Raw genomic sequence first — 24,875 nt, 5'->3', positions numbered from 1 at the left:
CGTGGCGTCCTTGTGCTTTACCGCAGAACACGGATGCATTGCGGCGAAGTGGGCTTTATAAACCCGGCTGTCATTCTGCAACTCAAATTAGATGCTTACCCATGTTTTTTGCTAAGAACTTAGGTGCGTGTTTGATTCATGCTTTGTTTCGTTTCAGCATAATTTTCCCACAAAATCGACAGGGGCAGCCAGTGTACAATCCTTGTGGCAAATACACTGTCAAGCTTAACATCAATGGTGTGCCGAGAAAGGTAATATATATTTTTTAAAATTTTCTTTTCAACCTTTACCTATTAATTAATTTTACTCTTGTCAATTAACTTTCTTGGGTACAACCCCTGTCAGGTGGTCATTGATGATTACTTGCCAATGGGCAAGAGCTCAGAGATGCTGTGCTCGTACTCAAACAACAAGAACGAGTTTTGGGTCTCACTGCTGGAGAAGGCTTACATGAAGGTCATGGGTGGCTACGACTTCCCTGGCTCGAACTCTGTGAGTAATGATGTTTTTGATATACTCTTTTTCAGTGGTTTCCCTTCATGTTGTGCAAACTAGAGACAATCCTCATTAAAGTCGAACATCAAAATTACAACGAAGTGAATCTAAAATTAGGTTGGGCGTGCTTTATTTCAGATGAGTATTCTATTGTAACAACAAGACTGAACATGTAATATCCGAGACAGTGAAGTGAAGATATGTGTATTTGGCAGTTCACAGTATGTGTTCTGGTAGAAAAAATGTAAAATGCTTGGCAAGAGCAACCTGACATGGCAAATTCTGGATGTGCTTGTGCACTTCGGCCTATGTCTTGGCTTGTCTTGGCCGGCCCCGCAGCTTTGGCAAGGCAACATGCCGATCCCATGTGCTCACACCGATTGTATGGTTGCGAAGCTTGTTTGGTTATTGTATTTGTGTGTGTGTGTGAACGTGCATGTGCCGAAGTTTACTTTGGTCTAGGTTTCTGGCAATAAAAATCAATCGGAAGTTGGCACCTGTGCTATCCTTCTCGTACATGTTTTATTTGTGTAGTGCTATTCTTAATTTTGAATCTCCGTGAACATTTGTGTGGCAACATTTGCCCGTTGCAGAACATCGACCTGCACGCACTGACTGGCTGGATCCCCGAGCGCGTGAGCCTTCATGGAAGTGCGGACACACCTTTCGACGCAGACGCGTTGTTCAACAAGTTGCTTGAGCGGCACCAACGTGGGGATGTGCTGGTCACGCTTGCCACTGGGGAGTTGAGTGACGCTGAGGCAGAACGGTCAGGTCTGGTGCCTTCACACGCCTACGCTATGCTTGACGTGCGCCACGTGCAGGTGCGTTCAAAACACCGAAGTGAACAAATGCAGCCTGCTCTGCTCCCGACTGTTATAAGAGATAACATTCCATTATGTACAATTGAACCTTGATTTAACATAGTCGATTGGACCTGTGAATTATTTCATTAAATCGAGAAGTTTGAACCAAAAGCACTTCGTTAAATTGAGAATTTTACAAAATTGGGTGTCACTAAATCAAGATTTGATTTACTAACAAAGCAGATACGGCATTTACTACTTTAATTTTTGCCCTCACATAATTTGCACACCCTCACTTTATTACCCAGTTTTATAAAAAACACACATTTACTCGAATGTTTTGTTCTCCACGTGCTGCCTTGCGTGAGTGCAGCATGCAAGGCAGGCTTGGCATGTTTGGCCAAACAGCAAGAAATAACAGCAGAAGAAAAAAAGTGGGTAGTGGAGGCGTGGTAGTGGAAGCGATTACAACTACACATTTTCTGCATTGCGGTCATGCGAAGGCACAGTTTCTCTGAACACAGGATGCTCCTCTGCAGATGAACACTGACATGAGGCAGCCCAGGAAAAACAAAATATGCGAGTAAATGTGCATTTTTCATAAAACTGGGTAATAAAGTACGGGTGTCACGTTGCATCGGTCAGTGATGTTTCCAGCTCTTGTTTGAGGATTCAGTGGTTGTTCTTGTGATGGTCGCACAATGTGCCAAAGGAAATGGAAACTGTGCCACCACCTAGCAGTTTAAAGTGAATGAGAGCCAAGTGCTCTACTAATGAAAACAGAAAGCCGAGCTGTCTAATGTAAGTCTGAAGAAGAGCCTGTTCAGTGAATGAAACAGTGAAAGTTTCCTGTCATTGAAGAGGAACTCTTTCAGTACACTGAAGAGCATAGGTATTCAGGTTTTTTGATGTCATCTGGGATTCTGGAAATTCAGGCAAGGAAGGTAGCACAGGAAAAACGGATGCCTACAGAAGCCTTATTTATTTATTTATTTATTTATTTATTTATTATTTAGCAATACTGCCAATCTCACAAGAGATAGGCGAGTAGAGGGTGGGTGACATGTTTTACGAGATCTGATCATCTGTCGTTGATGTGGAGGATGAACCTCTGCCAGTGTTCACCCGAGGACTTTAAAGATAAGGTGGTGGCATATCACCATTTTCCAATAGCGTTGCACAAGATTGAAAACCTCATCTTGTCCCAAATCTGGAATACACAACAAAACGCCACTGACGCCTCATGTGCCTTTGAACACTGCATTGAGTGAAAAGGGCATCTTAATTGTTCTGATAAGAACAGCAAGCAGTGAAAAACACTGGTGAGTGGCGGTGCTGGCCATGAATGCTGATGAGCACAAACTCCCACTGTTTGTTATTTTCAAGTGCAAAACGTTGAAATTGAAGGCACAAGGATGCGGCCACATCTGTGTTCATTAAAAAAGATGGCTGAATGAAGCATTAATGTAGAATTGGCTCAGCACTGTTTAAGACGACCTAATGCTCTTTTGCGGCTGCCATCTTTTCTGGTCCCGAGCAGCTTCAAGACTCACCTTGTTGACAGCGTGAAGCAGAGGCTGCAGGTTATGAAAACGAACTTGGTTGTCATCTCAGGGGGCCTAGCATCAGTCCTGCAGCCTTTGAAAGTTTCAGTTAACAATCCTTTTAAACACTGTGTGAAAGCTGTGCATGGAGTGGATGGGCATTGAAGAACATAGTCTCACTCCCGCTGGGTTCTAGAATAAAAAGCTTTCCTGTAGAGATGCTCTCTGAGTGGATTCTGGTAATGTAGGGCATGGTCTCTCCCAAGATCATGGTGTCCAGTTTAAAAAAAAACTGAAATTGCAAATGCTCTTAATGGAACTGAGAACAGTGGTGTTAGGGACACCAGTGATGACGACAGTGGCTCAGAGTCCGCCATGTCCCTGGTCTGATTTTGACTAGATGAAGTAGGTGTTTTGTGAAATAAAGACCATTTGCCCATGTGTTACACTTGCTTTCTTTTTCTGCACATGTTGCAGATTGTGACCTCTTAGGCATGTTATCAGGAACAAGTAAGCGAAAATCCTGCGTAATTTGCACACACCCTCTCCAAAGCCCCAAACTGAAGAAAAAAATATGTCACAAATTATGTAAATACAGCAGCCGTCAATTTCTGTGTGTTTTTCCTGTTTGTTTTGAGCTTACCTTTGCATTATGGTTTTTTATGTGTTGATAGAACATGCATTGCCAAGCTCCTCTGCTAATTGTTGTAATTCATGCTTGAGAGCTTTAATTATATATGGAAGACGCATTGATGGCATTATGGCTTGCAGTACAAACAGAATTGCTTCGGTACCTTGCTGTGTCAATTTCCAGGGTCGGCGCCTCTTCCTGCTCAAAAACCCCTGGAGCCACCTGCGCTGGAAGGGCCGCTTCTCGGAGCGTGACACCACCAGCTGGACACCTGCCCTGGCACAGGCATTGCGATATGACCCACACAATGCTGCCATGTTTGACAATGGTATGACCATGTAGGTGTGCACACAAAAAATGCATCACAGTACTCTTTACACTGCATTTACTTACTTTCTAAAATTTATTTCCAAATTACAGTGTGGAATGTTGCTAAGGGGCAAACTGTGACATTTGCTTGCTGTTTATGATGAAAGGTTTTATAGTGATACTGGGGCTGTATTATATAAAGATTATTTTCTTTGATTGTATTGATTTCTTTGCATTGTATTCAATAGTATTTGCATTGAGTAACCGATACTGGTGATAACTAAGGCCTCCCATTGTTCCAGCCAATGAAAAAGGACAAGAAGAATAGAAGATGAAAAGCATCGTTGCATAATATGGCTCCTGAATTACTGTGTGAGTAGGTCATAGGTGGAAGCAATGGAGGGTGGCAGTTCGAATCCATGTCAGTTGGCTAAATGAAGGAGCTAAAATATTGCTTGTGCAGTGCAGCATGTGCTGTCATTTAGGCATTAGTCCAGTAAAGTATATTTTTAAATAGAAAGCAGAGATGAAATTTTTATTGATGTAAAAAATTTCAGAAATATTTATGTACCAGAGAGATGGTGTCACAAAGATAGATCAAAAGGGTTTATTGTTCTATATATGAAGCTTTAGCCAAATTTAACTAGAAGAACAAGCCAACTGCCAATTTTTTTCATGTAGCTGCATCTCATTCCCACCATCAACAGACAAAATATTGTAACCATTGGTAGAATAAATGTGCTAATAGAGGTTTTGTATTTGTGTCCAAGCGAATTGATTCAATTTCTGCACTTTTCATTCAGCATTCATAACAAGAGTACATATCAAATGAAAACAGTGGGAAAATATCATAGATTTTAGGACTAGTTGTACATGCTGAACTTGTTAATATCTGGTGGTGTGTTGTTTTGACAGAGCTAAGTGCACATGTGTGTAATAGATAAGTACATTTCAGTAGAAATAATCAAACATGGTTACCAAGAGAGGCATAAAAGATGAAATTTCACATCTTTTTTTCAATCATATGCATTGAACTTCAAGTGGGCATTCCATTCAAGTGGGCTTTGATCTGTTTAGGCTTAAGCTCACTTCTTGGCCAGCTTTCCTACCCTCTTTTCCGCTACCTTACATCAATGCAGACAAATTAAAATGTCTTCTTCAACTACACCTATGCATTGAGTCTATTGGGCATTGTTTACTTGGCAAATGTGTCAAATTATAAAACTCAGGTGGTCCAAATCAATCCGGAGTCCCCGACTTCAGTGTGGGGCTCACAATAATAATGTGGTTTTGGCACCTAAAACCCTTCAATATAATTTAGTTAATTCAACATGTCAGTGCTCATGCTTCCTCATCCAGTGGACAACAACTCGTAGTATTGAGAGGCCATCTTTACTGCATTTCATGGCCAGAGTGGCTGGCTGTGGCTGTGGGTGTAGCATAAGTTTAAACAGCTAGTGCACTAGAACATGTGGAGACAGAAAAAAAAAAAGTTCACATGTAGGCTCAGTGGCTATGGCATTCTACTGCCGAACGTGAGGTCGGGGGTTCGGTTCTCACTTTGATGAGAGCGAAATGCATTAAAACTACTGGTGTGCAAATGTTTGAAATTTCGAATGTGTGATTCGAATTGAAAGACACTTTTACTATTCAAAATATTGGAATGCCCCAAAATTGCTGTTGTCACTGTTTGAAGGCAGCTTCAACGCAGTAGAGCTATGTTATGCGGCGAAGCATACAGACTGTTTAGTGTAGCGTATTTACTGTTCAGTGAAGCATATTAAATGTAAAAAGGGAGCACTGTAATTGATGCATTTATGATGCTTATGGCTGCTTGACACTACCAACTCAGGTACCCACACTGTACTGCCTCTTCATCCATCTGGACAATACCAGCCACCAGGTCAAAACCTTTGTGTCTGCTGCTAATCTGTATAAGTGCCTAAAAACACAGTTTGCAAACTACAGATTTGACCAGTTAGCAAGCTTGGCAATGTTTTTAGACTCTCGCTTTAAAGTAGTTGAGTACCACCAGGAGGCTTCAATAGCAAACTGGGTTAAAACATGGCTTTAGAAGAACCGAGGAAAATTAAACACCAAGGATAAGGCTCTCCTGAAATGAAAGCTCCTGAAAACGCTGTTTCCATATCAGTGCTGTGGAATCACTTTGATAATTTCATCAACCAGCAGCACTTTTCACTTGCTTGTGGCAGACATTTTCACTGCCAAAAGCACAGTTTGAAAGATATGTGCATGATGAAATTTTGTGCCAGAAATAGATACGTGCGAGTAGTGGTGTAAGTATGGGGCCCACTGTTTGCTTTGATTGTGAAGAGATACCTGCCAATACCAGACACAAGTGTGTCCAGTGGGCGGCTTTTTTCAGTGTCTGAGGGAATTGTGATTTGAAAGGGGGTGTCGCTTCCCCGAACATGCTAAGCAGCTATCCTTCCTTCATGACAACATTAGGTAACGGCAGTTGTGATACTGTCAAGGAGAAGTGTTGTACTAGAGAATTTTGTTGACCACAAAGCGTAATTTTCCTGTACATTGTTTGCTGTGCAACAAACTTGCTTTTTATTCCATACCTCTGGGTGGCGAAAAAAATTTCATATTTACAAAACCATTAGTATTCGTATTAGAAAAATATCTGAGCCGCACTTGGTTTTCATTATTTGAATTTGCTTCTAAATTGAAAACTTGATATTCACACACCCCTGCAAACACTCTTGTGCACTCAGATTTAAGTGCTTGTTAAGGAACCCCAGGTGGTCACACTTAATTGGGAGCCTTCCGCTATAATGTCTCTCGTGACCCACTGTGTCCGCTTTGGGACATTAAACCCCACAACTTTAAAGGGGTTCACGCAGTGTAAATTCTTGCTGACTGAACTTCTTTTAACTTTTTGAAGTTTTTTTCAAATGCGGTTCACCCAGGTTCTATTTCATTCTTTTTCAGCAAATGTTTTGCACCCTCATTTTCTTTGCGCTGATAATACAAAGTTCATTCTTGAACTAGTTCATGCGAAATGTGTACATTCATAAAGTACTCTGAATTTTCATGCTGCAGGAGTGTTCTGGATTGATTATGACTCTGTGTGCCACTTCTTCGATGTCGCCTACCTCAATTGGAACCCGGCCTTGTTCCAGTACACCTACTGCACTCATAGGCAAGAGGGCTCATAGAACTCTGCTTATGGGCTGTGCTTAGTCCTTTCAATGGGCATACAGTGGGACTTGCAACTTAGTTCTTGGACATGGTTTCCTAAAAATGACACTAAAGTTGATGTTATGTGTTCTTTTAATTAAGTGCCCTCTTTTGGTACTTCCGTCTCCTGAATTGCTGTTTTATGTGCAAGAGTAAACATTGTGAGCTTGTTTTGTACCACGCACTTCAGCATAAATCTGGAAGTAGTGAAAAAACTGCAACTCCACATAGAAATGAGAAGTGACTGATAGAAACGCATCGCCTGCACGTTCTCCGAAATGTTGCAGGCAGAGGGATAAGGAAAAATGTATTTGCAAATAATTCACAAAGTATAGCTTAATATTCAAGATGAACGGTAGTATGTCCTAAAACCTTTATGTTATCTTTCCTTCAGTGTCGCCAGCATCATCATTGTCATATTGCAATTCTTGCTGTATCATGGCAAGACGCCTTCTGTTCTTTTGACCAAAGGAAAGAAATAGAGAATGCATGATGAAAGTTGCGCAATATTGTCTAAGGAATGTTAATCCTTGCTGTCATTGTTTGCATTGGATCCACTCCGCAGGACGTGGAATGCTGGAACTGGCCCGGTCAAAGATTTGTACAACATTGGTGAGAACCCACAGTTTTCACTCGAGCTGAGCAAATCGGGCTGTGCTGTCTGGATCCTGCTGACACGGCACATCACAGACAGGGTCAGTGTTCCTTCTTCTTTGTATGTGTGGTCCTCATGTTGATTATGCATTGTGTGTTGCCCCTGCAGGAGGACTTTGCGAACAACCGTGAGTACATCTGCCTGCTTGTGTACAAAAACAACGGGAAAAAGGTGTACCTGCCATGTAAGTCCAGCTTACTTTGTCTTTGCTCATACTAAAATCAATCCATGGAACTGGCATGATGAAGCCTACTCATCTGAAAACAGTAGTTTAAAGTTTGTCGGCTGAGTTTATTATGATTTGCGCCTTCTTTGAGAGTAAAATAATGAGCAGCCTTATTCTCTCCAGACTGTGCCTCACCTTTTTTTTTCTTTTCACTAGTGTGCACAGAATAAAATTGTGACTCGGTGTAGAAGTGCTTAGTACATACGCCATACTCATTTGCGATCTATGAAAACACTAGCTGCATATGACTGCCAGTGCGTTCTCTCCATAAAGTTGGGTATTTTGTTTGTGTAGTGGAGAGCAAAATAAGCATGTCAGCATCATGTCTAAGTCTATATAAACATTCCGTGAATAAAACAAACAGTGCGACCAGTCTACAGCTTCGTTCTGTAAAGAGCAAGTGTCTTTATCTTTCTTTGCTCCTGAAACAATGTCATTAACAACAATCTCCAAATTAAAATTGCACTGCAGTTTACAATGGCAACCTTTTGATGAACATTGCAAATGCACCTCGGCATCTGTCTTGCAAATATGTAATAGTACCAGCTTTATATCTTTTCAGTGCAAAAAGTAGTGGCTTATCATAGGGAACTGTTTTGCAAAGCAGTGGAGCATTGAGCATCCTTAACAGGTCTTCCTTTTGTTTCTTTTTTTTCAATTATTCACACATGTAGTTGATCCTCCACCGTACCTGGATGGTGTGCGGATCAACAGCCCGCACTACTTGTGCAAGATGGTGGTTCCCAAAGGTGGAGACACCCGCTACACCCTTGTGGTGTCGCAGTACGAGAAGAACAACACCATTCTCTACACACTGCGGGCTTACAGCAGCTGCCCGTTCCACCTGGCACCCATTGGGAACCCTTACAAATATGTTCGTGAGGTAGGGTTCCCACTGACTCAGTGATGCCCATCACGTTGCCACAAAGTGGCAAAGGGTATTTGATGTCATCATAGCACTTTTGCTAACACAGGTGTTGAGTACAGAGTTGAAAAAGCAAGATATAGATTGAGAAGGATATTTATTCCATGAGAAGGATATTTATTCAATTTTCAGTTTTTTATGACTAGTATTGAATGGTTTTGGGGTTTTCTTTATATGTGAATGAATCACTTTTTCTGCTACCACTGGCCTTGGGATCAGTTCTGTGCAATGCCTGCAGCAGTGCAAGTGATGGGAAGTTATTAGATTACAGGCCACTCCCAAAATATTCAGGACTTAAAACTGCTTTCAATATGCTGAAAAAAAGGAAGTGTTTTGGCAAAGCGTTGCAAGAAAACAGAGTGGCAGCAGCCATGTTTATAGTCTTATGCAAAAAAAGAGGTGAGGTGTGCAGATAGGACACAAGATTAGAGAAGTGGACAACACGAACGCAGACTATCAACTGAAGGGAGCACTGAGGCGAAAAAAGAAAGAAGACACAAAACTCATCTGCACAAGCATGCAGTTTGTATCTTTTTTGCGTAATGAATCCTTACCAACTAGCTCAACTTTCTGTCATTCTAATGTTTCTAGTACCATTGTAGCTTATTGGAGCCCAGTGCCTTTAGCTTTCCACATGGTTGCAAGGGATTGGGTATGTTTTGCACATGATTGGAAGGTAAAACATCTGTTCACTGTGAGTGAACTGTGATCACTAATACATGCTGTGGTCTCAAATGTGCTCTTGGGATAAAGGAACGTTTGGGACAACACAGTACTGCAAACATTTAAAAGGGCATTTATTGCCTTTCATACTCCAATGACAGGTTACTGCCAATGGAAAATTCTGATGGGCACTGACGAATCGAGGAAGTCCTAACTCGCCATAACAGGATATCGAGCTAATATGTTCACCCTCATGCTGGACACCGATCCCTGGTCGTTCCCGTGCACAATCATGTGAATGTGATGTGAACAGTCATGTGAAGGGTGGTGCATTCCAATGATTGTGTTCGTCCATCCTGGTGCCTCGCAACACGCGCGCCATCTCTCGTACTATTCTGCAACTACACAAACCGAGCTATGTGGGTAAGCCAGATTACAGGAGATGCGAGAGCCATGCGGGGAAAACAACATCCGCATGAGAGTCGAGTGCCCCCACGATGGACAGACATAAAGGGGCGCTTTTCATTAGTCTGCCTCTTATGAAGGAACAAACCATAGAGGTGAGCAACTTGTTCGCAGCTGATTAGGGTCTTCCCCCTTGCTGTGGAATAACTTGCATCAGCAGCAATGTGACCAGCAGCATTTGTGCACTTTCTTGCACAGCATAAAAAATTTCGCCGACGATTACGGTGCTACCTAATGCGAAATTTCAGCACAGCTTCATATGTGTTTCCATTCCGCGATATATTGAGGCATCGTGCTAATCACTGCACCAACTGGCTGAGCTGCAATGTGCGGCGCTATACTATATAGACCAGTCACACAGTTGCCACTTTGACTGCATCTTATTGCTACCACAATATTTACCGGGAACTGCTAGTGGCAAATGTTACGCGAGAAGGCAGGATTTCTGGTTCTTTTTTTCTTCTCTTTCCCCGCTCCGGCGGAATGCGAGCTTTCTGTGAGTTCTTTTTTTTTTGCCTTTCCCGCTCAGTCAGCGCTGCAACTGCCGCGAACGTGTGAATGTCTTTCATCGCCCGCAGTGCTTTACGTTCGCTCTTTCATTCTTGCTCAGTTACACTGAGGGACTAGGCCGACATTCGGCGCAGGAACGGGCGCCTCAGAGCTGCGCTCTTAGACTAATGGTGCATATAATGTAGCATAGTAGCTAAAGAGTGCTTCGGTACGCTTGCATGTTTCGCACCACGCACTCAACCCATATTGCATGGAAAAGTAACAGTTCTTTAGTTTTGCTGTGTAATATAGTAGTGATGGCAAGGTCTAGGAAATCATTTAATATGTAAACACAATGAAAGGCACTGCGATATACTTAAGCAGGGCTGGCTAAGTGAAAAGCATGGCTCCACAACGGTGCTGATCGTTGGGAGTCACACTGAACTCAAAGCATTTTGATGTATCACAATAGGTGGCACAAGTGTTGTGTTGGGAGACAGCGAGAAGCAAGTCCATTATGTAGCTTGCACGAGACAGTTCTAAAAATGATGATCTATGCTTCATTATGGGCGAATACTTCATTTGGGATGCATTCACAGTTTATTGACTTTTAATTAAGGGTGTCCTGACCAGCAGTTTGGTGACCAGTTCTGCCCACCTGTCGTGCAGGAGAAGCATGGGTTATGGACAGCAGCAACCGCCGGTGGCTGTGGCAATCACCCAGAGACCTATGGTCGCAATCCAGTCTACCAGGTGTCTCTGCAAAGTAGCCATGACAACAATCAAATGCTAGTCAGCCTGAAGGGGCCAAAGTGAGAGACCACGCATCATATTTGGGTTCAGGGGGATGCGGAAGTGCTTTGTATCTGATCTGATATGTAGACATGTTGGCACATAAGTTGTGATATCTGCGGCAAGAAGCTGCACTGAAAAGCTATTTGTGAATGCGCTTTATATCCGTGGTATCGCTACGTTCTCTGTATATGCACAGTGCATAAGGTCTAACATTTGTTCCATGCAAAGATTGACTTGGTGGCTTGCGCATTACCTAAAGTTTGGTAGTCTTCTAATAAGATTTGTACAATACACATCAAGCCTGTGCCTCTGTATTCTTCCATAAACGGATTGGCTCCTATTCTAAACGACAGGCTAGCTCTTGCCGCTGTAACATCAGCTGCTCCATTAAGAGAGAGTGCTGTACTTGAAATGTGTGAAGCATAAACGCAATACATATTTGCGGTAATGAAAGTCTTATAAATGGGTCTTGCCTGCTGTTTTAGTCAGTGCTCTTAGACATAACAAAAGCCTGCACCTGCTTTCGTGCTTAGTTTAATTCTCCGGTATTAAGAGAACCATGTCGTAATGAGACCTGATCAAAAAATTCCCATGCACGCTCAAGTTTTTTTTCTTTTTCACATAATGGAATACTGGAAGCACTGGAAGTTGTCCTTCCAAACTTAACAAGGTGCTGCAAAGTGGAGGTTTTTCACTCATGATTTTTTTTTTTAAACTCTGGAAGTTATTTCTTTCGGTCTGGTGGACAAATATTAGTTTATAAAATGTAACAACCTATGTAGTCAGTACATTTAGCTCCACTACTTTAGTACACATATGCTTACTATGCATTTCAAGTAGTGTCTGAGTCATGGCTGTTTGCTGCATATCTTCTTTCTTCAGGCAATACCAAATTGGCTTTGATATTGTGACTGTCACTGTGAACAACCCATCATGTTCAGACTTCTTCGCTCGGAAGGGATCTGGAATGTTCAAGTGAGTGTTACTTTTGATTGACCATGTAATTAGTGGCCAGCCATTTCTGCATACACAAGCATGGTGTCTTTTGTTGTTGTACATTAGGAGTAGTCATATAGATATGTGCAAAGCTGCACATTTGGTTTCCTTCTGCCTGCACTGTCTTCAAGAACTGAAAGAGCAATGCAAGATACTAGGTTAAAAAGGGCTTTCAATGGGGTTAATTTTAATTGAATCCTATTCAAGGAAGTATGGCAAACTGGAGATACACTGTCAATATTTGTGAATGTGACTTTTACCTTTTGTTTTTAGAGGGGTACTGACATGATATCGCTACGGACCAGTATTTCGGATGTCCAATGACGAAGAAGCCAGTCGTGCGAAGACGACGAAAACGATTAGCAGCTAGCACCGGCTGTTGCCTTGTGACCAAGTGCAGTATATTGATCTATAAATTTACTTGTATATAGCGTCGCATCTGCGTCTTCCCATGTAACATATTTGGTGCAAGTGGACGTTCCCTGTACCTCGTCACGGAGCTTTGTTGTTGATGGTACGTTGAGCCTTCCGTCATGGCTCCAGGAGACCACAGCGCAACTCAGCTGGCTGCGACACCTGCTGCTACTCCGACAACCTACATCGTACTCTGCACTCCCTGTGATCCTGGCATATTCTCGGGAAAGGATGTTGAGGACTGGATCAGCCTTTACAAACGCGTCAGTGCCAATAACAGGTGGGACCATACTATCATGCTCGCTAATGTGGTGTTTTACCTTGGTGGGACACCTCGAGTATGGTTTAGAACACATGAAGACAAGCTCACCAGTTGATATTTGCTTAAACAAAACCTGCTAGACTTGTCCGGCAATTCTTAGGTCGCCAACTTGCCATGAAAAGCATGAAGAAGGCATTACCCAGCTGAGTGCAGATGTCAACAGAGCCTTACGTCATGTACATTCAAGATGTCTTGGCTCTGTGCCGCAAAGTTGTTGCACATGTGACTGAGCCAGACAAGGTTTCTCACATTTTGAAAGGTATTATTGATGACGCCTTCAACTTGCCTTCAACAATGTGGCGATGGCGGACGCAGTTATCAAAGAGTGCCGCCACTTGGAACTCTCAAAAAGCCGACTTATTGACGGATGTTTGCCCACCTACCAAACACCACGGTGACATCTTCCGGTGCCGACACTCCCTGTTCCAACAACACTGACAATGTTGCCCGGATTGTATGACGAGAAATTGAGGCCACCCATCCAGCTGCCTTTGAATCTAGCTCCTTCAGCACACCTGTGGTCACGGTTTCCCTGATTCAGGCAGTTGTACGCCAAGAGTTGCCCAACATGGGTCTTCACTCTGTTTGTGCGGCCCATCACCCTGATGCTGACCCAGATTATTTGATTGCACCCCATCTCACACATTATTATTCATCCCATTTCTGCAGCTCGTCTGAATGGCGCACTGCTGATTACAAGTCTATTTGCTTTCACTGCCGTCGAATCAGGCACATTTATCGCCACTGTAACAGTTGCTGGAGTTCCCCAGCCCAGACCACGTATACTGGCTCCTGTCGCCCAAGCGGCTATTCTCGTCCCTATGCCGCACAGTCCAACAATGCTGCCACTGAACCTCCTGCGCAGAACCGCCCCTATTCACGGTCACCTTTGCCCCAATGCCAACAATCTTGCTCGCCCCAGCCCCGTCGCTCATATTCCCTGACTCCCTACGGACACTCGCAGCCGGAAAACGAGACAATGCAGTGCCTTGAAGTGACGCTGCTTTGCCCCCTACGCCGCCAATTTCTTTGCTGACATTGCAACTCATATGAACCTTCTTGATGTGCAAGTTGACAGCGTTCCTGTAGCTGCTCTTATAGACAGACACTGGTGCGCACTTATCTGTCATCAGCACTGACCTTCGTAACTGCCTGAAGAAAATAATAACACCCGCCTCGACGTCTGTGTCGCCGACGACAGAACAGCTCCCGTAATTGGTATGTGGGCCGTTCGAGTCTCTGTCACCGATCGATCTACTATTGTGCTGTTCGCCATCATCGCCCACTGTCCCCACATTATTCTCAGCCTGGACTTCCTCATCGCGCAGTCCGCTCTGATGGACTCTTCAGTCCATATTCTCCACCTTGACCTGTCTGTTCTGGACCCCGCTGAACCATCCCCCAGTCGCCTCAGTTCCGTAGACTTCGTTCGCTTGCCACCTTCGGCACTGACTTACGAATAAAGGGAAAATAAGACATCCACCCGTTTGTAGCAATTTCTACAAAGGAAACCCATACGGATTCCTCGAAAGAAAAGCCTCATAGTTGAAGAAAAATTCGTCCTGGTCCGGGACTCGAACCTGGGACCACCGCCTTTCCGGGGCAGCCGCTCTACCATCTGAGCTAACCAGGTGGGTAGCAGATGGCAGGGCGAAGTCGAATTTGTCTACAACACGAAGCAAAGGCAAGAGTGTGACGTAGTAGTTCTGTGGAAACCCGCTAGGTGGAGAGAAAATGAATAAAGGGAAAATCAGACATCCACCTGTTCGTATCAATTGCTACAAAGAAAACCCATACGGGTTCCTCAAAAGAAAAGCCTCATAGTTGAAGAAAAATTTGTCCTGGTCCGGGACTCAAACGCGAGACCACCGCCTTTCCGGGGCAGCCGCTCTACCATCTGAGCTCTACCTACCAGCATAACAGACAACCATGCGAGCTGAAATGAGTGTCAAAACATTGCATTGTCTTGCTCCACCGTGACCACTTTCTGCTGCATGACACCTCAACACAGTAAAAACAACACCAAAACTGGCTGTAGAAAAGCTATTACAGTAGACGTCGCTTAATTAGACTCTGACTAATTTGATCTTTTGGTTCATTCAATCCTAGCCAAAGGTTCCGATTGGCGCCCATTCATTTCTGTGGGTTCAAACTTCCGTTATTTCAGTCTCAAAATTAGCCTTCGCCGAATAATTCGAACTTGACTAGTTAGTCCTGTCGCGATACAGCTGTGTTATGCAGTGAAGCATACACAGTTTATTGCAGTTAACTGCACCAAACATAGAACGGGGCCACTGTCACTGGCCATAGTATGCATTCCTTAATTCTACAGGCATGCAGGCACTGTTTCTGGTCACGGTACGAGTACCTAAACGCCTAATCAGCATACTGGCATGCATTTAGAACTGTTACTGACATTGCTGTTATGATTTGAGCCCTCGATTTACCCGCCATGCGTCTCGTATGTGAGACCATAATGGGGCCTAGTAAGCATTAATTATACGTGTGTGCACATGATGTGTACCAAGAAGCAGACAAGAACCATCCGTGCTTTGGGAAAGCTAGCAAAAAGGAAGATGGTGAGATGAAAAACTAAAAAAATTAAGGGGATGTTTAAAGGGACACTAAAGGCAAATATTAAGTCATGCTAAAGTGATGGATTAGTGCTTGAGAATCTCTAAGGCGTCAATTATCATGAACAGAGCCTTAATAATCGAGAAATTGAGGTAAATGCACGACCTGATTAGAGATTACCCCGGGATATTCAAGTACTTGCCTGATGATGAAAGCACTCGTCTGTTAAATTCTCTCAGTGGTATTGAACCACTCATTGCAAAAAACATCCTTGTATTGTATTATAAGACAAAATGAAATGCTACTTGCCCAGTTCTACTTCATCTTTAGAAAAAAAGAACTCATCAAAATTACCCTTGATGACAACACGGACGGTTGAAAGGCATTGTTTTTGCTCAACTCCGCGCCGCCCAAGCTTTCATTAAAATGTGTCGCAATTGAGCATCTACTGGTGCTTTCTTATGGGCTGACTGATCGGGCCAGTGTTTATCGGTCCGCTGGTTATATGCTCTGTGCATTACATGGCCTACCCAGCTCGATTATTTTCTCTTAATGTCAAATAGAATATTGGCTTTCCTCGTTTGCATCCACGCTGGTCTCTTGCTGTCTCTTGCTGTTGCACATAATATCTTTTGTTCAGTCGCTCTTAGCGTGGTCAATATGCAGATGCAACTTACTGTTTTGCTACAGGCTTCTTGTACGTGCTTGTATTTGCAGTGCGAGCGTTATAGCTGTAAAGTTTAGCTGCACATATGTGCTGGGTTTATAATAACCTGCCAGTAACTTTGTTCTACTAGTAATGCGGAGGGCAATAGAAAGAAGGCTGACTGCTTGTATAACGCATTTTGTTTACTACATAGACAGTTGTACTTCTAGTGGGTTGACAGTCAAATTTGATTGAGGGCTTCATTGCGCATTGCTCGTTGAAATGTGTGTTTCAGTACATTTGAGAACAAAAACATACTTGTGGTAGGAAAGGTTGCTGCTCCATGGCGTGCTGTCGCAAAATGGGTAAGCGCAAAGCCACGCCATACCAAATGCTGGCACATGCTTCAGAAGTAGCGGTACGTCAATATAAAATTTAGTGAAGCATACTCGTATGAGGCCACAAGCGTCCCAGCTAGCACTGCAGTAGATGTGCTTAAAAGTACTTAAATGCGTTCAGCAATCATGACAGCCGACGCAGCCTTTCGAAAAAGCGAGAGAGTTCGCAAGTTCCTATCATCTGCGTGAAAAGTCTTGCGTTCACAGTGAGCAGGCGTCACAGCAGACGACACTTGTAGCATTCCTCTCAAAGGCGCAACACTTTCTCACAATGCAAAATTTTTATTTCTACATATACTTGATGAGTATTCTTATATAAGTACATGCACTGTTGTTTTGCTGTTGTAAAAATAAATATTTATTCACTGGCGCTAAAATGGGAACAGCACTGCGGGGCAGTGCATACCCTGGTGTGCCCTGGTGGTAAACTGTGCTTCAATCGCAAAGTCGTACAAAGTTTATGTGACATATTGTGCATTATGTAAGATACAGCAGAAATAAAATTTGATTTTATGCGAAAAGATTTTAGTATAGTTTCATTTACTGTGCCGCATGCTAACGCCACTAGTCTAAAGATCGAAGTCAATCCAAAGCCTGTTCTTCCAATCATTCCCATGTAGGTTGAGGCAATGCTTAGGAGAGCCTCCGTACTCACTAGCGCCACATTTCCCTCTAGGGTACTTATTTAGAAACTCTATGGGTGCATGCAACGTCAGCACTGCCCCGGTTGGGTGGCGGGAGATTTGAATTTTGAATAAGGTATTTGTACCCTTCAGATGCAATTTTCTCTTCAACTAAGTCTTGGCACAAAACAGGCGTTGCGAGCTTTCTGGAATGGTATTTAAACAGTCCACATTGACATTGTAATTGTCTTTAGTGTCCCTTTAACGCCAAAAAAAAAGAGCGGAGTCTATCTAAGACTCTCAGTGCCTGCCAGTAAGCTTATTAGGTGTCTTGGTGCTTGTACTGTGACCTGAGATGGCGCAGGTGTGTGTGTAAATTAACACATGCTGTGTCCCATAACAGTGGCACCTTTCGCTAATTAGTATGCTTCACTACATAACACGCTGTATGGCGGTGAAGCTAATGTCAAAGGCAATATTTCTAAGTATAGTCAGGTACAACTTTAGAAAAAAGGGGTGTTTACTCACACGAGCCTCCACCAATGGGCGCACTCTAGACTGACGTCATGAGCCGGCTGGCCAGTGACCCTGCCGATCAAGAAGATGGCCACCCACGCTTCGAATTGGGCTGAGTCGCGTCAATCATGTTGCTTCTGCCCCTTGTCAGAGTGGATTCCCAAATTGTTTGTGGTGGTCTACCATGCCGGACATATTATTGCGAGCCTACAATGCACCATTTGTGCTGCGTGCATTTTTTCGGAGCCGTGATCCGGTGACGAAAGATTGCAATGAGCATCGCTGACTCTGCACTACGCTTCATTTGAAAACAGGATCCCGCGGCAACACACCACTGCAAACAAACATCCTGCGTATTTTTTCCATGGTGTTTTGTTTTGCTCCAAATTTACGATGAGCAATGCTTTCCAAAGTCTGGTGCCTAATATTAGCAGTGGGTGTGTTCGTGCACTGGGTCGCTGTTAAAAAAAAAAAAAAAACTATCACATTCTTGAAAATAAGTTTCTGAAAACACAAAACCAAGAAATACAAATTTTATTATACTATTTAAAACCAAGATTATTCATATAAAACGATGAATAAAGTACTTTTATACCTTTGCTGCCTCGATCGTCTTCTCGAGGTTTGTATTGGTTTCTATAAATGCATTGTTTTTTTAAGTACTTGTTAAATAGCGACTGATTCATCTTAAGCTCGGAAAGCGAATAGTAAATGTGCTGTGTACAGTCAACAGCAAAATTTTACGGGATGCGGTTTCCTCTTCAAATGTGAATTCCTGCGCTGTTAAGGCATGACACTTCGTATTGAATGGATCACTGTGTAGGCGGCGAAGGCTACTACATGCTGGAACATTTAATTCGAGGCTGTGTGACCATGCTTCGCGAGAATTCAGCTTCTTGGCACATCCTGCGTCCTGTAAACTTTTGCGGTTGACTTTACATGTAAACCAGCACAAAGGTCATGCAGAACTGCTCTTTCTAGTTTAGTGCCTTGCAATGAAGCTAAAAAGCAGATGATCAACACACAGCGTTGTAGAAGGCATGGGATTATGTTTCTCTCGCGATCCGGCATGTGCTGTAGCATTCCAATCACAAAAGCTCTACCAAACCAGTAATCCAAATATAAAAATATTTACTTATACCGAAAATTACGCGTTTTAGAAGCTCGGTTTTTTGAGCGGGAGTATTTTAGTCGCGGAGGCACTCGGCTGTCGCGCTTCGGTCATCTGGGCGGGGTCCGCGTTTTTCTAAAGTTGTACCCAACTATAACTCATGGGAGTGTTTAGGCATCTTTTCTGCCTTTTATTTAATTTGAACAGTTTCATCGGTCCCGTCAGAATCGAATTAACGGAAGTCAAGAGTATATTACAATATTTAGAGCACTCTGAAACCTGCCAAAGTTTGTTATAGAGGCCCCTGACCTTCACTTAACGCAAAAAAAGAAAGAACAGTTGGAATTATCATGTCAATACGCCTTTAGGTCAAGTGCTTCAGTTAATTATGTTGCCTTTTGGTATGTTATTTGTGATAGCATTTAAAAGGAAGTGTGGGCAGTTTGGTTGTTCTTGTGCATTGGCACAGTATTGTCGTGTATGCCAGCAGCTCTCCTGCAATTTTGTATTTTTCAGCATCTTAATAGTAAGGGTTAAAGACAATACATGGTAGTGTTTGCTCCTGGTGCTCATTCTACTCATTCCTTCTCTCCGTGGAATCATCTTTTGCATGCGTTTCAAGATGCTGAGCACAAGACAACTATACTAGCTTTACTATTTTCTTAAAACTTTTTTTCATAATGGAGCACACTTGTGGATGCTAGTGTTTGGATTGATGTAACTTGTTGTGAGGGTTAGTTTGGCGAGCAGTAACTGCCAGAATGGTTATAATGGCCTCCAGCATCTCCGGTGCAAGTATGATGTGGGCATGGCCATGCCATCATTGTAAGTGTTAAGTCTACCTCAACTGTGCTCAAATAGATGAAAGATAGCTTTCCCGAACACAGGCTGCAGAGAAAAATGAGAAGTGATAATGAGAAGCCAAGTGATAAGACTGGCGGTGGCTTTGAAACTGGCCTATTCTGGTCTTTCTCAATCGTTAAATGTTGCTTGCATGGAGATGGGACAAATTCTAGTCACAATTGCTGAGGGGCCTAAATATGAATTCAACCAAAACCGATTAGGAGTGCCGGAGAGTTTTTTGTAGGGCTTTTGTTTGGTGGTTCTTCAAAGTGAAAACGGCACATTGCTGGGAATAAGAAAATGCATTAGTTTGCTAGTTATTGCTGTCTTTTCCTTCCTTGCCCCTCTGCGTATACATATTTTCTTCGTTCTAGCAACATAGACGGTATTACCTCATTTGAGCAGTTTTTATTTCCCAAGGTTCACCTACATATTATTTAACAGATTGCAGAAAATTGCTAATTTCCATGTGCAAGGTGCCTGGCTGTGCACTTCACTGTGTTCTGTACAGGTAGTGGTGAAGCTACACGTAGTGCCTGATTGTGTTGATGATCTTTGTGTTTCAGGTCTGGCTTCACAGTTCTTGAGCTGGAACGTGTGCCAGCTGGTGTGTATAATGTGATCCCGTCCACCTTCAAGCCATTCCAAGAAGGGCCTTTCTTCCTCACTGTCTCAGCCACCTGTCCCCTCAAGATGTCACGCATACAGTAGCAGTAGCTCCGGCACGATAGTCATCATGCCAGGTCATCACTAAATTTCTTGACTGTGATTGGCAGGCACATCAGACAAGATGCAGAACTCTTCTCGACTCAGCCAACACCACCCCGTTGGTTTGCAGAGGATAAGATAAAACAAAATTGTTAATCTCAGATTGCCCACTTCGGCAGAGCGTGATTTTGATGGAAAGGCGGGTATATAAACATTATAGAAAACATCACAATGAGCAACACTGCAGGTGAATTAATTATGGGGTTTTACGTGCCAAAATGACTTTCTGATTATGAGGCACGCCGCAGTGGAGGACTCCGGAAATTTCGAGCACCTGGGGTTCTTTAACGTGCACCTAAATCTAAGTACACGGGTGCTTTCGCATTTCGCCCCCATCGAAATGAGGCCCCCGTGGCCGGGATTTGATCCCGCGACCTCGTGCTCAGCAGCCAAACACCAAAGCCACTGAGCAACCACGGCGGGTTACTGCAGGTGAAGTAGTGTGTTTTCTTCATGGAAATGTTAGAAAGATGCTGTCTCATTCGTGATGTTACATTCTGCACTGAAGCCTGCTTGCGGTATCTTGAATGTCTCTGATCTTTGCAATCACATTATTGTCAGGTGCTCTATTAGCCAGGTGTCTGACGTGATGTCAACAGCAAGTAAGGAGAAGAGCTGACATGCATATCCATGTTGCTTGTTATCCATGTTGCTTGTGTCAAATGCTTATAAATTTCATCACTTTACTCGCTTTATTTTTTTCAAGCCTCTCAGGACCATCAATACAGTTCCCTGTCTGTCTGTCTGTCTGTCTCTCTCTCTCTCTCTCTGTGCGTGTGTGTGTGTGCATGTGGAAATTAATGTTTTGCTGCTAGAAATCAAACATAGACTATAATTCTGCCACCCTTTAACTTTATTAGATGGAAGGCATTAGTGTGTGGAGAGTTTGTGAACAACCATCATTGGTGCTGCATTGTGCAAACTAAGTTGTCATTTACCATGTCGACATTGGTTCTGGGCCTGTGACGGGAGCTGCTGAAGGCAGCTTTAAGTCCCCACTGCCTTGCAGTCATCACCAAGAGCTTCACATGTAAACCAGCTGTTTATTGCTGCCTTGTATAGTATGTGACGTTTATGAAACTCAGGGCATAGAATTCATTGGGATATTGCATTGTCTGTACATGAAGTTGCCTGCAAAATGCCTTACTGACCACTGTTCTGATCTTTCACATTGCATCCACTTCAAGGTTCACTTAGGTACATGATCCAAACTTTTCTTTTTCTGTTTCATACAATATCATATTAATTATATGGTATGTGTTTGCACAGTTAATGTTAGAAGTAGTATGCCACAAGCTTGTGTCCTTCGGTATGTCAGGTTGTGCTCATGGAGGTGCATTTCTCCTAGTACAGCCGCTGACCAATAATTTGGACTAGACAGGAGCCACCAAAACATCCAATTAATCGGAAGTTTGAAATAGTGGATTCATATAAAATAAATGATATTATTGCACAAGTGGCCAAAAAAGCTGTGCCATATTCTTGGATGGCCGCTCTCTTACATACCTTCAATTTCATGTGAATAGGGCAAAATTGGCACCTATAAGTGATGACATTCTTGGCACAGTGGCAAGCATGCTGTCTTATCATAGTGCCATGAACACTGTTCCTCGTCGATGCAACCAGTGACATACATGCGAAATATCGTGAAAGTACTCATCTTCGAAAGTGGTCTTCCGAAAATATGGCCAGAGTTTGTAAATGCGTTGCTGCACACATAAGCTTGGCTTTGACCCAGACACTTTGTATCTTGACCATTGTCATGCTGTCGCTACAGATAGATGAAACTACAGTCACTGCATGCAAATGAATCTCCCGGCAACATAACAAAAGTTGTCTGTGCTGTGATAGCCGAATGCTGGCAGGTCTCTCTGCAACGGTCAGTCATTGTCCGGTGCTTCTTTCACCGCCCTCATCAGGGCAGAAATGAAAGGCCAAGTTGGCACTTGACTTTCTTGACGAAGTTGCCAGGGCCATTGTCGCTATTTAACGTGTAAATTAGTAACAAATGCTGGATACGTGGAACTTGCATGACAAATTACAAATGTTGCCTTTACAACTTATGACTTGGCTTGTCCTGATACTTGGGCCTAGATGGTGACTACTGGATCGAATAGGTGAGGAGGTGCCGGCAGCATGGCTGATGACCATGTTGGCGACGTATCAAAACCAAAATGTAGGTATTTCTGCTCAACTCGGTGGGCAAATTAGAACAAGTCATGCAGTCAGAGTTTGAACCGTTGCTGTAAGGTGCCTGAAATTTCTGTCATCTTTATACATTAGGCCTATGGAGTCTGTGGCAGTGCCTCAAAGCTGTCCGAATAATCACACGTGTCTGAATTAATGGTTGGCGACTATACTTAAGTGTTTGTTTTGTTCACCTTTTGAGCACACTACCTATATGCTTTCATCACTCGCTATTTTCTGCAGTTTGCGTGTATGATAACGGGCTTCTCAAATGCAAACATCCGTGCTACATGTTTCAGTATGTTTGGTATGGTATTGTACTTACAAAAAAAGTAACAATATCCACAAACAGCAATTCCTGTCTCTACAAGCAGTTCTGTGTATGCACTTCATATTTGTTGCTACATCCGATGGTTTCTTGTGACCTTATGTTGCGTTTCAGTTGCCCATAGGAGACTGTCACAAGATGACAGCATGTTACCTTGCAATGGAAGCTGTTTTACCTTGCATTGGTTACAAAGTTGTCGAACATCTGTTATTAAGAAATTTGCTTCTTGATCGTCACTTTGTTTCTGTACTTTTATGAATGAATACCTTGCCTTTAGATTGTGACAGTTTTATTATGCAGCCAACATCTCTCAATGGATTTGAGACTCCTGCTTCATATTTTAAAATACTAAGCAAGTGAAGTGTGTGTGATGTGTTTTCTTTTAATATTTACATCGTATTTAAGAACCATCCTTGTGTGTGTGAACCGGTATTGCACGAATATATACGTTTATTTTTGTGGCAGCTTATGAAATAGAAATGTTAAAAGGAAAAAAAAGTATGTCATTTTAATTGTCCAAGATGTATAATGTTTACTTGCTCTACTCTATGCACATATGATGTATTCTTAATGCTCAATTTGCGAACTGTTTATCGTTATGGCAGATGGATTTGTTTTTCTGGTGTTCTGAAGGAACTGTGGTTGTAAGGAGGCGATATTAAGTTGTTATCGAAAGTTTGCCTTTGGCACTCTTTGTCAGACTTGCAATGCTTGATAAGAACAATGGTTAAAGCTATAGAAATGTTGGTCTATGACGAATCATGTTGAGCTCGTGTATTTGTTTTGTTGAACAATAAACATGAAATTCCACCACCCGTGTGCATATTGTCCTGTGCACACTAGCTTGAAGAAAGCAGTTTGTTGTTACAGCTAAAGGTTGTGCATATTATCACTGTTGTATTTTTCAAGTGACTGTGCAATAATGATTCCAAACTCAAGAGCATATTGCATGTGCAGCTGTGAAATAAGTACATATTTATTGCCATGTAAAATTTGCGTGAATTTTACACGGAAAACTCCCACTTGTAGAGTTTCAAAGGTACATTCACGAACAATGCACGACAGTGTGAAGTCTGGTATTGAGCTTTTAGCAAAAGCTCATTTATTATTTCATATCTTCATATCTTCATTTCAGTTATCATATCTTCATTTGGCAAATGGCAGCTGTTAGGTGCTTTCAAGCAGAAACAACTACAGTTCCATGCAGGTAGAGTGCCTTTGCACCGTAAACGCATGTAAACTCTGCTCACCAACATCAGGCAATACAGTAAAATGAAGTGTAAATGACTGCCCTGTGTGCGGTGCTCAGTAAAGATGCCGCTGGGAAGTGAAAATGGCGGGAGAAGGGTTAAATGGTAAGGAATTATCCAGCAAAGAAGCGAAAAGGTGCTGGGCACCTTTCGCTATGAAAACAAAAGGGAATGTAAATTGTAGGAGGGTGCCCTTAGCAAAGCATATGTATAATGATTTAGGACGCCTTAGAGCGTGGAGTTCAAATAAAATATTCATTAGAGGCGTCAACCTTGAAAGGTACGTAATGTTTCGCATACACACCCTGTAGAGCTCATTGTAACTGCTGTAGAAGTACTTCTCCACCGGGGTTGACTGGCATTGACGTAGCACGAAACTATAGATATAGTGAAACTCGTGTGTGTTCTTTAGAGTGAAATAAAATTGATGGATGAGTGGTGGACTAATTGAATGGTGCTTCCATGGTGGTTCCATGGTGGTTCCATGGTGCTAGCAGTTGGTATATGGCTGATTCTTAGAGACGTGGGTTGATAACCTGTCAAATATAACTATGTTAATCAGAGCATCCAATTGAATCTTTTTCGTTCTAGCTGCACTTCGGAAAACTAAAAATGCAGAACCTTCGCTCCTAGTTAAGCACTGCATGCCCACTAATTAAGGTTAAATGATGCACAGAACATGCTTGCAT

At 42.8% G+C, this 24,875-nt stretch overlaps 1 protein-coding gene across 3 annotated transcripts in view; it reads left to right on the top strand.

Annotated features, from left to right (window-relative positions):
* Positions 1-23,755, top strand: part of LOC142571776 (calpain-7-like) — a 35,858-nt gene extending 12,103 nt beyond the window's left edge. For all 3 annotated transcript variants that reach the window (XM_075680375.1, XM_075680376.1, XM_075680373.1), the window contains 11 exons: positions 158-251; positions 346-492; positions 1,089-1,319; positions 3,660-3,804; positions 6,855-6,954; positions 7,558-7,687; positions 7,756-7,831; positions 8,548-8,756; positions 11,085-11,227; positions 12,093-12,185; positions 20,220-23,755. In XM_075680375.1, coding sequence (XP_075536490.1) covers positions 158-251; positions 346-492; positions 1,089-1,319; positions 3,660-3,804; positions 6,855-6,954; positions 7,558-7,687; positions 7,756-7,831; positions 8,548-8,756; positions 11,085-11,227; positions 12,093-12,185; positions 20,220-20,364 — 1,513 coding nt within the window. In that variant the 3' untranslated portion in view covers positions 20,365-23,755. The remainder of the gene's footprint in view (positions 1-157; positions 252-345; positions 493-1,088; positions 1,320-3,659; positions 3,805-6,854; positions 6,955-7,557; positions 7,688-7,755; positions 7,832-8,547; positions 8,757-11,084; positions 11,228-12,092; positions 12,186-20,219) is intronic.
* The last annotated feature ends 1,120 nt before the right edge of the window (positions 23,756-24,875 follow it).

Source organism: Dermacentor variabilis, chromosome 2, assembly GCF_050947875.1.
Source record: "Dermacentor variabilis isolate Ectoservices chromosome 2, ASM5094787v1, whole genome shotgun sequence".
Taxonomy (NCBI): Eukaryota; Metazoa; Arthropoda; class Arachnida; order Ixodida; family Ixodidae; genus Dermacentor; species Dermacentor variabilis.
Note: the sequence above shows the minus strand (reverse complement) of the source record. Positions and strands in the feature narration are given on the sequence as shown.